At 46.5% G+C, this 17,064-nt stretch overlaps 2 protein-coding genes across 4 annotated transcripts in view; one reads left to right on the forward strand and one right to left on the reverse strand.

Moving 5' to 3' along the window:
* Nucleotides 1-1,236, forward strand: part of cbx7a (chromobox homolog 7a) — a 4,581-nt gene extending 3,345 nt beyond the window's left edge. For both annotated transcript variants that reach the window (XM_080009912.1, XM_080009913.1), the window contains one exon: nucleotides 1-1,236. This exon is cut by the window's left edge and continues 245 nt beyond it. In XM_080009912.1, the coding sequence (XP_079866038.1) occupies nucleotides 1-297 (297 nt within the window). In that variant the 3' untranslated portion in view covers nucleotides 298-1,236.
* A 1,431-nt stretch (nucleotides 1,237-2,667) lies between these two features.
* Nucleotides 2,668-17,064, reverse strand: part of ep300b (EP300 lysine acetyltransferase b) — a 38,389-nt gene continuing 23,992 nt past the window's right edge. For both annotated transcript variants that reach the window (XM_080010232.1, XM_080010231.1), the window contains exons 23-30: nucleotides 16,976-17,043; nucleotides 15,533-15,683; nucleotides 14,869-15,129; nucleotides 14,568-14,733; nucleotides 8,506-8,673; nucleotides 8,178-8,339; nucleotides 7,246-7,527; nucleotides 2,668-6,901 (exon numbers count right to left, since the gene is read on the reverse strand). In XM_080010232.1, the coding sequence (XP_079866358.1) occupies nucleotides 3,572-6,901; nucleotides 7,246-7,527; nucleotides 8,178-8,339; nucleotides 8,506-8,673; nucleotides 14,568-14,733; nucleotides 14,869-15,129; nucleotides 15,533-15,683; nucleotides 16,976-17,043 (4,588 nt within the window). In that variant the 3' untranslated portion in view covers nucleotides 2,668-3,571. The remainder of the gene's footprint in view (nucleotides 6,902-7,245; nucleotides 7,528-8,177; nucleotides 8,340-8,505; nucleotides 8,674-14,567; nucleotides 14,734-14,868; nucleotides 15,130-15,532; nucleotides 15,684-16,975; nucleotides 17,044-17,064) is intronic.

Here is a 17,064-nt window from a genome sequence, read left to right on the forward strand (position 1 = left end):
ATCGTGAGCATCCAGGGGACCAGCGAGACCCTGGGGGACAGTTTCGTGGTGGAGGTGGAGGCGGAGGCGGCGGCCGAGACGGGGCCGGGGCGGGGGCAGAAGGGGAGTGACGGGCGGCACGGCACGGCAACGGAGCGTCAGCCGGCGGCGACGGCGAGCCCAGCTCCGGTGGCGGCAGTGGCGGCGGCAGCGGGGGTTAACCCCGGGAAGGTGATTGTTACGGATGTAACCCTCAACTCGGTGACAGTAACCTTCAAGGAGGCCATGGTGGCCGAGGGCTTCTTCAGGGGCCATTAGAGGGTTAAGAGCAGTGGGGGACGGGGTAAGGAATGGAGGAGAGATCAGATGAAAACAAACTTTATTGTTATCACTCATTTTGGACATGTACATAGACATATATACTGTATGTGACGGATCACTCGATCACTTGTTCCAGATGTTTACAGAGCTCTACTATAAGATGAATGAAGATATTTGCCTTTAAAAAATGAGTGGTAATTTTAACATTGTTTTGCAGCTTAGATCAGGTGTGTTTGTGTGTGCGTGTGTGTGCGTGTGTGTGTGTGTGTGTGCGTGGGGCGGGGGCTCATTCATAACTTCCATGCAGCTACTTCTCCAGTCGAGTCTCTGTACTTTCCAGGCGTTGGGTCGCACACTCCAAACCCCGGGGCTTGTTTCAGTCGCTCCTTTTTCTAACGACAAAATAAAAGTTTGTAAAACCGACACTTCCGCCCCCCCCACCTCCATCCCCACCGCGTACGCTTACCCGTCTCTGAAACCAAACCCTGTGTTCTGTGTTTATTTCTGTAACAAAAGAAAGGAGAAGAGGGCGGGGGTAGAGTTAATCAAGGCAAATAGATGCATAAATAGAAGTGCGCTGTTGTGTTGGCTGTCTGTCTGGCCTTTTAGTATTCAAGCGTGCAACACTACCTGGTTCTATTTTTATATGACCGACTGATAGCCACTCTTCCTGCTATAGCCTTGGTGTATTTCAAATGAAGAGACGTCAGTTTACATTACCACGCTGCATAGGCAACCGGAGGACGTTGTACATAAGTTCAAACAGTAGGGAGCTATTATTTATCGCATGTCACATGTATTAAGTCAGCCTAAATTATGTCACTTTTTGGGTGTGGGAGAGTGAGTCTTTCTCCTACCAAGCTGAATTGTCAACATGTCTTCTCTATGAAAATGCCTTTTTATTTTGTCTGTATTTACAATAAATATGGAAACGGACCGCTCAGAGCCTGCTTTATGAAATGCCTCTCAAGCGAGATTTATTTATAGGATGAAACTACTTTAGTGCTCGTTTTTTTTTGGGGGGCGGCTGGTTGAAAATAAACATAATACATAAATAAAAATGAATTAACATGACCTTTTAGGCCCCTCAGGGGCTCAATCAGCAAAACACGAGAACGAAGAATAATAGTATTGCAATGTTGTGGATCTTTTGTATTTTTGATTTCAAATCCCCATAAGGAAGATATGACTTGACAACTACAGAACAGGCCTCTGTGCTGTAACCTAAGATTTCACTGCATCGTCATTGCAATAATGAAGTACCAACCTGTACCATCACACTTGGCCACTAGATGTCGCAACTGTCTCCGCCTATCAGCAGGGTTTCTCTATTACAATAACAGTAAATATCAATTTGGGAAGAACGGTAGGAATGCGGGGGGAGATGAAACAGGAACGGGTTAGCATTTAGTACACATATATATATATATATATATATATATATATATATATAAAAAAACATTCATAATAATAAAATTGCTCACGTGTAATTGCTGGAGTGAAGGTTATATAAATGTAGTAAAATAATAACAGGTGATAACTGAATGAGATCATTCCCACTCATGTTATGCAGGTCAGTGCATTAGTCTGATGGCTGGTAAGATTTGCAGTCAACCTAGTATTTCCTAGAAAGGCCTCATGTTGCAATGCAAGTATTTACATCAATACAGGGGGAGGACAAAATAATAGAAACACCCAGTATTATATTTATTTCAAGTGGCTAATAAAGAGTAGGGCCACCCTGTCTTATTCGATCAAAATCTGTAATAAAAGATGAATGACGATAAACGCGTATGCGCACACAAACCACATACTGCAGCGCATCACTAATTGTAATTTCCATTTTATTATAAAAACAGTATTTGAGTCCACAGTTTGTGTTTCCTTTGTACAGTAAAAAATATTAAATTAAACTCCCAAAGTTCTTAGCAGAAAGATAGACTGAGGGTGGAGTTTGGGTGGGGTGGGCAGGGTCAAGGGAATGGGGTGGGCGAGGTGCTGGATGAGGCAGGGACCAGCGCGTTCCGCATTTGGACCTCTGCTTAAGGGCGGGTGAGCCGTGGGGTGAGGCGGGGGTGGTCTTGGAAGGCTTGAGTCCAGGGGAAGCAGCATTAGGGTAAGAGGCAGAGAGAGACGGAGAGAAGACGGGTCACGCCTCTCCGCTCCCTCCTTTCTGTGCAACACAGTCCATTTGGATCAATTTCCTCTGTTTGTATCTCTCCAAACAGCGGAGTCCCAGAAAACACTGGTGGATGCCCCCCAAGTTTGTCCACATCCCCACCCCATGTACTCAAAATATACAGGCACACAGGTATGCAACTGCCCGCCCTACCCCATGCCCCCCCCCACCAAAGCCTCCACCTGCTCAATATTAAGTGTCTTTAAGGAAGGAGTGCACTCACACACACATTCAAGGGAGAGGGCTCACGTGTTTGTGACGAAAGTCCCTTCCAGCATGACAGATATCCAATACAGTAGCTGGCAGGGGCGTTTCCAAAAAATGTCCGCTAGCCGTTATAAACGCACAGTAGGCCACTGCAAAAAACACTGACATTTAGTTATTATTCCCAACTGGACGAACCTAACCAAAGACATCAAAAGTGAAATGATCACCCCATTTCAACAGTTAACAAAATAGATTTCTATACCAATTGTAGCAGTCTCAGGGTTCATACCACCAAAAAAAAACAAAAACAAAAAAAAAAAAACATTGAAAATAAAATAAATAAAGCAAAACCAAACATTTATAAATGAAGATATGCATCATGTTCAGATTTATAATAATATTTGACATCACTCTGCAAAACTGATACGACTGAATGATGGGAAACAAAAAACGATAATAAGTCCTTTGCATTAAATTGTTTCCTCTTTAATTCTTTACCACTTTTAAAATCTTTAAAAACATTTCTTAAAAAAGGCAAATACTCCCATCCACCCACCCAGAAACACCCAAAAAATAGCCCGTTTTGTATTCTCTAAGTAGGGGTATTAAGAGAAACCATCCCCATCTTTGTACACAATTGGCAAAAAATATATTAACAGCAATAACTTACAATTCATTTATTCTAATTCATTTATCGACTGGTTGATTTATTGTTGCATCTCCCATAGGAAGTTCAGTTCAATGTATCTTTATTGTAAACATTTTAAATAACATTTAATAATAGTATAAAAAAAGAAAGGCTAAGTAATAATAACAATAACACTGTCCTGGGTGAGTGCAGTTTCTGCCAAGAGTCGGCTCAACCCAACACACTTGGTTGACGTCCTACATGATGTCTAAGGTATTGTGATTCATGTTCTGGCCTAGCGGGTCTTGGCTGTTGCCCCCAGGCCCGTGGAGACCAGCCATCCCACTCAGCTGAGACAGCATGGCATTCTGATCCGACCCAAACTGCTCCATAGAGTTCTGTTGCTGCTGCTGGGCCGCTGCCTGCTGCTGCGGTGGTGGGGGCACCACCATGCCGGGGTGGTGCTGGTTCAGGTGGCCTGGGTGCGGGGATCCCGTCTGGGTCTGTGGGGAGATGTGATGCGGGGAGGGCTGGGGCTGCATGCGTGGGGAGGGGCTGGAGTGTGGGGGCTGGGACTGGGGTCTGGGCGACGGCTGCGGGGATCGCACCTGGTTAGCCAGCGACGTGGGCATGGTCTGGGCCTGGAGGTGCGGCGACTGGGCCATCTGCTGGGGCTGCTGGGGGCTCATGGGGTTACTGTGCTGGGCTGGCGACCCCCCGGTGCCCAGGTGCTGCTGCTGCTGCTGGAGCAGCCTCTGGTGGATGGCCTGGTGGAGAAGCGCCTGGGAAGATGGGGCCTGGGGACCTCCTTGAGGGGGTGGAGGGCCCTGTGGAGGCTGCTGGGGTCCCCCTCCGCCTGGCACTCCATCACCTCCCTGCATGCCAGCCATGGCATTCTGTTGCTGCTGCTGCTGCATTTGGAGGTGGTGCTGGTGTTGTAGCCTCTGCTGGAGTGCAGCTGCAGCCTGCTGTTGGGCCACCGTTCCAGGGTATCCTTGCCCCTGCTGCCCTGGGGGTCCACTGGGCTGCTGGGCACCAGGAGGGGGTCCACCAGGGGGGCCCTGCCCTGCCTGGGAAGGCTGCATTCCAGGCTGGCCCATGTAGCCCTGGCCCGGGGGAGGCTGCGGCTGCTGGAATTGACCGTGGTTGATTCCCATTTGTTGCTGCTGCTGCTGCTGCTGCTGCTGCTGCTGCTGCTGTTGCTGCTGTTGGAGATGGCGTCTCATGAGCAGTTCTCTAAACTGGGGGTTGTTGAGATTTGCCATCTGAGGCCCCTGGCCCTGCATTCCTCTTCCTACTCCTTGTTGCTGTTGGAGAGCTGCCACTTGCTGCTGTTGTAAGCCACCCATCATCGGCCTCTGCTGCTGTTGCTGGACCTGCTGCAACTGGGCCATAGAGTTCATGCCCACGTTCACACCTCCCTGACCCGCCATGTGCATTCCTGGCTGCCCTGCACCTCCAGCATTCAAGTTCATCTGTGGACCTCCGCCTGTCATAACGTTACCTACCGGCACACCTGCCGGCACCCCCGCTGGGCCGGGACCTCCTGGCACACCAGAGGGGCCACCGGGGGCTCCCTGAGTGCCTTTATACTTGGAGGCCCTCTGCTTAATAAAGGCAGCCATGAGCTGGGGGTTGGAGCGTAGGATGTTAAGGACTTGCTGCTGTTGCAGAGGCGAGCTTGGCGAGCGGAGAGTCCGCAGCAGCTCCTGCAGGGCCGCCTGGGGGAGGTTCCCACCACCTGCACCGCCACCCGGGATGCCAGGGCCTCCGGGACCGGCGCCACCTGGCATCCCGCCTCCAGCACATTGCTGCTGCTGCACCATGTTCATCAAGGCAACATGGCCCTGCGATTGCTGCTGCTGCTGCTGTTGTTGCTGTTGCTGCTGCTGCTGCTGCTGTTGCTGCTGCTGTTGCTGCTGCTGCTGCTGCTGTTGCTGCTGCTGCTGCTGTTGCTGCTGCTGCTGCTGCTGCTGCTGCTGCTGCTGCTGCTGCTGTTGCTGCTGCTGCTGTTGCTGCTGCTGTTGCTGCTGCTGCTGCAGTTGCTGCTGCTGCTGAGCGGTCACCATGCCTGGATGCCCCATCTGGTTCATCATGGCCTGCCGCTGCTGGGGGGGTATTCCCTGTGCAGCCCACTGCTGCTGTTGCTGTGGGTTCTGGAGTGGCGCACCCATCCTCTGTTGCTGAAGCTGCACCTGTGAGGGGAGTTGGCCCTGGGGCAGGTTACCCTGCTGGGGCGGCTGCTGCATGGACCCACCAGCACCGACCATCATCCCAGATGGAGCTCCTGGCTGTTGTTGTTGCTCCATGTGGGCCCTGGCTGCTGCTGCAGCCGCTGCCCCTTGGGCCTGAGGTGGCATCCCCTGGGGCCCCACCATCCCCATCTGTCCTGGGTGCCCCATGCCCATTTGCTGACCCTGGGCCTGTTGGTGGTGAGGGTGTGGCGGCATCATGCCTGCAGCTGCCTGGGCTGCTTGTCTCTGCAGGGCCATCTTCCTCTGGGCATCGGCGACCTGCTGGATCTTCATGGCAATCTCTACAGCCGCTGGAGGAGGGCCCGACTGGGGAGGCTGCTGCTGTTGACCCGGAGGCTGACCCTGCCCGGAGTTTGGAGGTTGTGGGCCTCCAACACCTCCGGTCATAACGCCACCAGCAGTCTGCTGTTGGGGTGGTGTTGCAGGGCCCAGGCCAGGTTTTCCCTGCGACTGGTGGAGTGGGGAGGAGCCGGGAGGCCTGTTTGCGTAGGGAGGCAGGCTGTTGGGGTGCTGCTGAGGTGGCAGCCCTCCTCCACCTTGCTGCTGTTGAACCGGAGGGAGCAGCTGCTGTTGGTGTTGGGGGGAGTTCATCATCCCGCCTGGCCCACCTGCCACTCCAGGCATCTGCTGGAATTGGTGGTGGAGGTGGTGCTGGGGGGTCATGCCACCTTGCGGGGGCATTCCGCCGGGCTGTTGCTGGCCGCCGGGCCCGGGGCCCATGCCCTGCTGAGGGCCAGGCGGCATCACCTGAGTCGGGGTCTGGGGCGTCGGGGGTTGGGTGCTGCAGGACGTGGGCGTGCTGGGGGCTGTGATGCTGTTGCTGCCAGGTGAGGGAAGACCGCCGACTGGGCCCCCCGGGGGGCCTCCGGCAGGTTGCCCCACCCTCTGCATGCTGGCCATCCTCCTCCTCAGCATCTGCGCTTGCTGCAGGCGGTGTTGCAGCTGCTGCTGCCTCAGCTTCTGCTTGATGTTGAGGCAGAAGGGGACGGGACACTTGTTCTCCTGGCAGTGCTTGGCGTGGTAGCAGCACAGGGCGATCAGCTGCTTGCAGATCGGGCAGCCGCCGTTGGTCTTCCTCTTGCAGCCCTTGGTGTGCTGCACCACCCTCTTCATCTTCTGGCAGGAAGGCAGCGAGCAGTTGGCGTTTCGGCACTGGCACGCGTGGACCAGAGACTGGATACAGCGCTGGATGCTCAGACGGCGCGAGTCTCCCGGATTCTGAGTGGCAGCGGCCGCCTGGTTGTTGCTCTCGTCGTCCAAACCGAGGCCCAGCTTCTCCATCTTGTGCTCGTGGCCCTTGGTGTTGTAGCAGGTGATGCACAAGTCATAATCCTAAGAGGCAGAGTGAAAAGGCGGAAATAAATTAGTACAAGTGAGGGGTCAAGACATGTTGAATATTTCTCTTGGACATTTCAAAGATGTTAATGTCACTGATGTTAATCATTTTTGGAATTAGTTAAAATTGCTGCATTTTTCCATGATTTCATCTGTAATGGAAAAAGGCACTCAAAGAGTTTTTTTTTTGGGGTTGAGTGCTATACAAATAAGAGTTCATTATTATTAAGGACAGCATGAAGGAGCATTATTCTTACACTCCAAGTCATCTAAGCACCTAATAATGGAAAGACAAGGCTATAAAAAGCCAACATATTTCCGAAAATCTTTCTGAGTCTCACCTCGCAGACGGTGCAGTGGAAACGCGTCTCCACGTGGTGCTTGCACTCATTGCAGGTGTAGACGAAGCGGTCCTGGCTCTGGTTGTGCAGCTCCACCAGCATGCTCATGGAGCTCCACTTGGAGCGGCGCAGGGAGCTGAACTCTAGGTGTTTGTCCCGAGCCAGCGTGAGGAAGGCGTCGCGTCCGTCCATCAGGTCGCAGGCCATCAGCGGGTCGGGGTCAGTGATGGGGGGCAGCGAGTTGGCCATGGGGCCCGCGATGAGACGGATGACAAAGAAAACCTGGCAAAGGTTTAGAGTCGTGTTAATGTCCGTAACCCAAATAACAAGGCAGTCACAACTATACAATAACTAATGTAGAATTTTGATATGATACTTTTGATAATATTTATCATCCCCTTCCTACTTGCACTGAAAGCCGTGAATCCACTGGCAATGTTCCATATTGCCGTTATGTGGGAACAGAAGCCGGTGTCGATGTTACGTAAAAGTTGTTCCGTAAATTTCTCGACTCGCGACCTTGTATCATTTACGTAAAAACGCTGTTACGGCCATAGACGGCTGTGTTGTGAAGTAACATTGCTGGGACACGCACGTACAGGGTTATGTCAGTCTCAACGTTAGATGCTTTTACATGGTGCGAGCGAACCAATCCCAAGACTGCTGTCCCGGTCTCTGTTAACAGTAGATTTTTATTGTTTTTCTGCTACCTGCCTCATTCTTTGTGATACAGTGATCTCAATTTCCCTTTCAAGACCCCTTCTTAGTAGTTTAATGTTTCATACAATGACTGCAGCGGTTTATGGGACACATCAACTAAGACAATGGAGTCAACTTCCAAATCTGTAGGAAATATAGAGAGAATGTGTCAAACTCAAAGACCTCAGGACAATGCCCCAATGATCTCATTAGGTTTTCCTCCAATCAAATACCTCTTTGTGTTTCTCCATGGTGGCGTAAAGTTTCTGGGAAAGGTCGTTGGAGACGTTGGGCATCCCTGGCTTCTTCTTATTGGCGCGGCTCAGGCTGCTCTTGTTCTTGCTCGTCTTTTTATTGTTCTTCTTTTTGGCATTCTTGCTGTCTCCTTTCGTGGCCTGCGGGTGACGGATACAATTCAATATATAATGCTGCCTTAATGACGCAGCGATATTAGTCCTGCTGGGGAAGCTAAGGCTGACTTGTCTCATAAATGGTTTTAGAGCAAAATCAAATAAAAACAATGTCACATTATCCAAACTGTGTGGGCATCAAAACACTCACATCGATGCTCTCGCAGGAGGTGCTGTTCTCCTCCCTCTTTCGCTCCTCCTCCTCCTGCTCCAGCTCCTTGATGCTCTCCTCCAGCACGTTGGGCCAGAAGTCTCCCTCGAAGTATGGCAGCTCCTTGGCACTGGTGAGACGGTCCTCTGTGGCCTGCTTGAAGATGTCCTGAGGGACCACGGGAGGGGGGCGGGGGGCGGGGGTTACAAAGTGCATAGGTGTGGAAATGTGGGTCCAAAGATAAACCTCGGACCAATGTATAAAATACTCATAAGTACGATTATTTCGTTAAAATATTTGTTTAATATAACAGCCATTCAATGTATTTGCGATAGGTGTGTGCTCATCTATGTGCCCTTTCCATTGTTGGTGGCAGGGTCTGCCTTTCCCGGTTTCAAATGGAATTGTAGTTGAATTCACCAAACCCAGGTGTTCTTTGGCACTCTTTAATACCACTTTAAATTGCAATACGGTTACATTAAAGGTGTGGTAATGAAGCGTTACTTAGTGCAACTACAACAAAAAAAAAAATCGGAATAGACTAGGAAATTTTTGTTTTTTTATAAAAAGCCCGTTCACAACTTTCCCAAGTGAGAGTATTCCTAAATGAAAGATTATAGACCAGTGGTTCCACATGGCATCACTGCCTGATTCATGGGGAGAGAGAGAGAAAAAAAAAAGGCTGCAGGCAGCAATGCACCGGGTTCAAAAGCAGTGTAGAAGTCACAGTCAAATGGCAAAGAAGATAGCACTATAGCGCCCCCTAACGGACAATTTGACAGAGTAAATGTAGGTACATAAGTGCATATGACCATCAAATTTATTGCAGATCAGCCATTGCTAACCATGTCTAATTGATTCTGCAATTTGATTGGCAGATGGAGGAAATTTGGTTTACTTGGACCAAATTTGTAGGAGGAGTTACAAAAAAACAATTTTGGATTCAACTCAAAACGGCGGAAATATCATGACTCAAATGGGCACTGAATGAGATATTGCCATTGAATGTTCTACGACTTCCGTAGCGCCACCTATTGGCCAAACAATGCAAGCAGGGCCAGCTCTAGCCTTTTTAGAGCCCTTGGTGAAATCTGTAGAAGGTACCCCACCAAACCTTTGCCTCAGAGTCATATCCTACACATACCTGCTAAATCGGATGTTGATAGCACAATGCATTGATGAGTTATGGCAGATTATGTAAAATGGGCCCCGCCCAGACATTTTTGTAAACTTTGAAAATAATTGTGGCCGAACTATGGAGCATAGGACCATTGGATGAAGTGTATTAGGGGCAGTCCGGACACACTGTGGTCCAATTTTGGCGAGCATTGGACCAAATAAAAAATGGCGGCCATTGAAAGTTATACTATTTCCATAGTGCCAACCATTGACCAAATGATGCAAGCAGGGCGGGCTCTAGCCTTTTTAAAGCTCTAGGAGCGATCTGTAGAAGGTGCCCCCCCTTAGGCTGCAGCGTGCACACGCCACAAAATTCCTGAGGTGCCGTGAGCTGAGCACACCGTGCATCCATTGCGATTCCCGTGCCGGTCCCTATGTTGGTTTTCCTGTGTTTTAATATTATATCTATTTGTTTTTGTTAGTTTCTACGTGTATGATACAAACATTTTAAACCCTTTTAGGCCTTGGATCAGGACAGTAGATTGCGTAATTGAGAGAGCACGATCTCTGGTCCACTGCGTGTCCCATGTCTCAGAACAAAAAATAAAAATAATGGAAGTTTAATTTTAGATGTATTTATTCTGGGGAGCATGGCACCCGGATGGAAGTTTAATTTAAAATTTAAAGAGATTTTTGGTTTGGTTTGAGATAAAAAAGCCTGCTCCCAATTAAAGCTTGGTATTCTAAGCAGTTGAGGGAAATAAAAGCCGTGGCCACTTCTTGAGAAAATACAAGTACTATGAATAAATTACATTGCGTGTGACACGTTGAATTTGATTTCACTATTTTCTAATTTTTTCATCTTTATGTAAAGTTTTTACCAATCTGGTCGACGATAGCACAATGTGTTGATAAGTTATGGTAGATTATGTAAAATAGGCCCAGTCCAGACATTTACAAACTAAACCTTTGAAAATGAATTGTGCTAAACTATGGGGCGTAGCAAAGTGTGTCCATTGAATACACTGCATTTGGGCAGTCCACACATGCTGTAGTCCAAGTTTGATGAACATTGGACCATATCTATAGGAGGAGTTTTGGACAAAATTAAAAATGGCGAAAAATCTACCACAAGACTGGGTGTGATGTGTAATAAACTCAGAATAATCCAAGGAATCCATGGATGCAATTTGGTTTCAACTACCAGTGGTTCAGAAGTTATTATACAAAACGTAAACGTGGACATTACATCACCACCAGGAGGAACATGTCGAACCTATCTTCCAAGTTTCATGTGCATTGGTTAGGCTTGGGCGATATCCAAAATGTTACATTGTGATGCAGTCCCGCCCCAAATATCGTAATACACCATAATATTGTCGTTGTTGACGGGGGGGGGGGGGGGGGGGCAGTGACGGAGAAAGTTTTCCCATTTCGCACGGCATTTTCTTGGTTTCATTCAATTACAATAAACTACATCTACAATAAAAACAATATTTTTTTTTTTTTTTGGAGAGATTGAACCTTTAATGTCGGATCAAGGAGAAAGGATCGTAAGCTGTACGTGGGCGTTCACGTAACGCCCGTGCGGAAAGGGTCTCCAGTTCACCATTCAATATGCATTACAATAAAAGGATAAAACAGACAGAAGCTTACAGGACGCACAGGGATAACATTTCAATGGGGAACTATAAATAAGGTGAATCATTAAAATATATTTTTATATGTGTGAATTGTACGCATCCAGACACTGACACGGCTCTCCTTGCGGCTCGTTCACAGACTCCATTCCTCCAAATAAAACAATTAAAAACAGTATTGGGACCCGGCATGGAGGAACGGGGCACGAATCGTAGACTCATTAAAATTATTTTCTGCGCATAACACATGAAGAGAGGGCAGGGGTCACAGAGAAAGTGTCCCCATTACGCACGGTTTCATTCCATATGCACTGGTTTCATATGGAGACGTAGATTAAAATAACCGACATCTAAAATAAAAACGCTGTTTTGGCGCGGCGATTGCGGGCACCCCATCGCAGGCATCATCGGTGCCGTCGGAGTGGCAACTAAATAACCATCGACGCGTGCCTCCGCGTCCAAATCCTCCATCTGCTTCCTCGCTGTTAAGCACATATGTACACATACTGTACATCCTCTCTGTGTATGCAAGTGAATGAGCTCCATCCATTACTGGGCGATATTTAGATACTGTGAAAATATTGCAAACTAGCAAATATCGCAATATTAAATATTATCCAATATCAGCCCAAACCCAGGGTGGGTTTCATGTTTTCTGAGCGCCAGGCACCTTCAGCAGAGAATAAGAACAATAAATGTAGCTGCAGGCAGCAATGCATGGGGTCTAGTTTAGTCGCAGCAATTGCACCAATGGCAATAGACGCCGTGCCAGCTGTGCTTTTTGCCACTTTAAAACCCTTCCCTGTCGCTCTTAAAATGCCTCCTCATTCAAACAAAGCTGTCTTGAGTCTGGCTGTGAACTAGGGCTTGTCATTTTCAGAACTCAACCTGGTCAGTGTCTGTATACAGCCCTCCTCTAAGAATATTAATATATATATAAAATATGAGAGGCATCTGCGTATTCATGCAGACTGCCAAGGCAGTTCTGAACATGTCCCAGTCCGTTCAGTCCGGGTTCTCCTCCCTGCGCGGACAGTTAATATACTGCATGTATTGCCACAGTTTGTGTGTATATTGCTCAAAGGACAACATGTCCTTGGTGTTTGTGATGCAGTTCAACACCAAGAAGATGTATAGTGAACTGTATACAGAAATGCACTTAATATATAATTAATAGATGATAATAGGTGATATTGGGGATGTTAATTAATCCACTATCGATTCATTTCTAATAAGAATTTAATCGATTAAGATTTTGTCTTATCAATAAAAACGGAACAATCTGCGGTCTTGTAATTGTATCAACTGGAGTCTTTGTGAGGCACAGGGCGTTAAATTTGCATCCCTAATTGATATTTAGCTTTACTTAAAGGACCAATGTGTAAGATGTTGTTAGTCCACAATGTTGAACCGCCATGTTTCTACAGTAGCCCAGAACGGAAAAACCAAACACTGGCTCTAGAGAGGGCTTTTAACATTGTTCGCGAGTTTCACAGCCACTGTAGGTAGGTTCTCCTACACGCTTGGAAAGGGAGGGTGAGGGGAAGGTTGCAAGCTGGTTGCAATCTGCAACCTCACCACTAGATGCCACTAAATCTTACACACTGGTCCTTTAAAAAAAAAAAAAAAAACCCCAAAAAAACAAAAAAACGACAGAAAAAAAGGATAATGCTTAATGAATTGCAAATAGCACAAAAACTGAACATCCTTCTCTAAGGTTCCCCCCCTAATATATGGAAACAGCCATTATCACGGAGAATTATGAATTACAATACTGTCTTGGTAGCTGAAGTATGTTGGCATTAGCTTAACATCAACGCATTGCGTAGTAAAATCTTTGATGTATACATCATTGATTAATGTGGCATTTTCTCTAGTTGCATCTTTTATCAATTGAGAATATCCTTATTGCGATAGAACATTGTGAACACAACATGCATTAAATAGATTTTCATTGAAACCTCCGTAGAGAAAATGTATCCAGGTAGTCTACCAAGTACATCAGCTTTGGACAGAAAGCATCACGTTTGTATGAGGGCCACAGTTGCTTTCATAGCTGCTACACTGAACATTATGCATACCATATTAACAAATGGAGACTCAATGATGTGCATTTGTAGATCAATTTTGGAGTAAACATCAGCATCACCACGCTGCTGCTGCTTTTTAAGGTAGGCAAACAGACTTACTGTCATCATATGAAAAGCATCTTGGTTTGCTGTGAAAGGAGAACCCTGGCAGATGAATGTGCTCTGGGGAATGCACTGCTGTTAACCATGTTTCTGTTACACAAGGTAGATCTGATTCCATAAACTGTCATGTTTAATGTCTTCTTGTGTCCTTGACCATTGTGCAAAATTATTTTTGTTTGAAGCGTTACTTGGCTCCTTCAATGGTTCACTAAATGGAAGCATCTGTCGTAGTGAATTTTCAATCGTGTCTTTCGATTTGATTTGCTGATGGCGGCCATTTTGTTTACATGGACAAAATTTGTAGGAGGGTTTACGAAAAAACATTCTGGACTAACTTCAAAGTGGCGGAAAAATCATGAAGCAAATGGGTGCAGAATGGGATATCGCCATTGAAAGGTATACGATTACCATAGCACCGCCTATTGACCAAATGATACCAGATTTCGCACAGTGCCTCAGAGTCATACTCTGCACATAGCTACCAAATTGGATGATGAGAGCAAAATGCATTGATGAGTTATGGCAGATTATGTAAAATAGGCATTTTTAGGCCAAGACATTTTTTGTAAACTGAGAAAATTACTTGTGGCCAAACTATGGGGCCCAAAAAAAACCCATTCAATAAATTGTATTCAGGGCAGACATGTTTTGGTTAAATTTAGGGTGAAAATTGGACCAAATTAAAAAAACAAAATGGCGGCCATTGAAAGTTATTCGACTGCCGTAGCGCCGCCTATTGATCAAACGACAGCCAAGGAATCCATGGACGCACAAACTCCGTTCCTACTGACCAGCGGTTCAGAAGTTATTAGACAAAACGTAAAAGTGGTAATTATAGCACCACCATTTAACCGATGAACACCGGTTTTTGCGTTTCCTTGTTTTCGGAACATGTCGAAGCTATCATCTAAATTTCATGTCCGTGGGTTTTACGGTTTCAGAGCGCCATGCACCTTCAGCGGAGAATGTCTAGAGGAATAATAATAATAATAAATCTGAACAAAAACAATAAGGTTCCTGCACTTCGTGCTGGACCCCTAAAAAAACCCCCAAAAAGCAAGTGTTGACAACTGACCAATTCCAACAAAAAAAAAAACACAAAACATGTCACCTTGTAGTCGTGAACGATGCGCTCAGCGACGGCTTTATCCAGCATCTTTTTGTACCACTCCTGCAGGCGTTTTGGCTTAGGGATCTTCTGGTCCATCGGGTGACAGTGGAAAATGTAATCATCCCCTTCGCTGGGCGGACAGGCCCAGATATGCCCAGTCGTATACCTGAGAACAAAAAGACCATTTACGCAACAGGGGAGTTTGACTGGTTTATGATAACTAAGCATCAAGCTTTCAACCAGTGAATTCAGATAATTATTTTTCTTTTTAATGATTCGGATGGTAGGCAACGCTCCTTACCCAATTCTCTTGACATATTCTAGGTAGCCGATGAGGATCTCGTGGTAGACCCCCGTCCGCAGATGCCGTGGCTGAAAGAAGTGCACGCTGTCCAGGTAAGAAATGTAAACTCGTCTCTGATTGGGCTGCGGACAGTCTGAGCCGTACTCCTGGACGTGCATGCCGAAGAAGCACACGTCGGCGCCGTCGATGTCCTCAAACGCAAACAAGGCTTTTGTTCGGTATGGGAAGGACTCTGACATCTCCCCATTGTCCACAAACCTGAATGAACACAAGGGAGGGTCCGAAACCACGTTAAAATTCAGCAGCTGTTGTCCATAACGACCATGAAAACAACCTCTGGCGCAAATGTAATTCGTAGAGTAGATGTCTTGGATTTATTGTAAAGATTAAAGGACGCCAGTTCAGTTGGTGAACTTATAAAGAATATGATCCAGGTTAAATAAATGGCCTCTGTTATTCATCACAAAAACATAACTCTATAAATTGTCATCTTTTCTCAAGTAGCTGGTTCGACTGGTTTGAAAATTGATACGTTTAGAAATTTGATCCGACATTGTGTCTCTATTCCTAATGTACGCAACTAGAATGTCATTTGTTTACGCGCAGCATTTACGGAATCTCTGGCAACAGCAAACTTTGTCCCCGCCCCACTTCTTCTGACCTGGACTTCATGCCTGGCTTGACCTCCACCACCTTGTCCGAGACGTGGACCACGCGGATGGTGACGTCGCCGGACTCTGGGTGGTTCTGCCTCTTGAGGTAGTCGTTAACTCGCGTCTCCAGGAAGCACCCCAACTTAGTATGTGGGAGCCCTGCAAAGCAAAAAAAAAATAAATAAAAAAAAGTTAGTTTATGGATAGAAAGTGAGAAGGCAGCCATAGAGAGCTATAAAATGGGACACAAGCAGAGCTAAGGTATGCTACGGAAGAAAATAGAAAGTACGCCATTCAGAACCTTCCGATCCAAAAACTAGGTTTGGGATCCCTTGATTTCTATGCTTTTGGCATACAAACAATCAATCCAGACTCCCGGACAGAACTCTGGAGTCTAGCTGCCTGAGGGTGTTTTTCAGTCTTTTAAATGTCTGGTGGTATGCCCGGATGTCTTCGTCAAATCAATATGCTTGGCTGTGCTGGGTTCAAATAGGGTCAACTGAGTTACCTTGTCGGCTACTGGCTTGTTTTAGAAACAGTTCATAATACATGACTTGTGGAACTCTAGGGCAGCGATTGGGTTAGATTCCATGCAGTATTTACAGTTCTACATTCAATGTATTTCACATATTTGACTCCGGAATGAAAAGCGAGCCTTTAAAACAGCACCGTTCTACCCCTTCTGCCTGAGGATTAACATGGTTGAACTTGAATTGTTCTCATTAAAATCATGCCTTTGCCAAAAAACAACAGAATGATTGTGTAGAATGTGTTCCATTCTTCGCAGAGTAGAGCAAGAAAAAAGTGGAATGAGATACAAGATTAGGATTTAATGTAATGATTTAACGATTACTAGGAGGATGATTAAATATTTTAATAAACAGTAGCAAAACAAGCAGGTATATATATGGAATATAAATGTAAAAATGTAATTAAGATGCATCTAACTGAGAGTAGAAGATGGCAGGGTAGATATTATGGAAAATTAGTAAAGAATTATGACCATGACGTTCGCTGAACTTTTGGAATCAGTGTTGTAATAGAGGTCATTGATGTGCCGCTTTGGTGCAGTTATGTGTTATATTGTCTGAACTCTGTATTGTCATATTCTAAGCTCCATCTTAATTCTTGGATGCCACAGCGAACCAGTTTCCCCAACAGGGATCATTAAAGTTCCATTGCATCTGATCCAATCAGATCCAGCTGTGTGGCTGCCGGCGAGGGGACTTTGAACCAGACAGCCAAGTTTCAAAACAGAGGGAAAATTATTTCTGACAGTTACCAAAACACTGTTGACGACAAAAAAGTGAAAAACATAAAAAAGAAGAAAAAGACAAAAGGTAGCTGGAATACAACCACTGTGTAGGTGAACCATATCAGCGTAAGGTTCAGCAGAGGGGAAATAAGGTTCACAGACATGAGCACACCAGGTAAGAACAAACTCCACTTACTTTTGGCAGCGTATTTGTTCTCTTTCCGTGTCTTATTGGCCTTTTTGAGGCAGCTGTCACATACAAAGCTGTGGATGAGGCGTACAGAG

Source organism: Zeus faber, assembly GCF_960531495.2.
Source record: "Zeus faber genome assembly, chromosome: 11".
Classification (NCBI taxonomy): domain Eukaryota; kingdom Metazoa; phylum Chordata; class Actinopteri; order Zeiformes; family Zeidae; genus Zeus; species Zeus faber.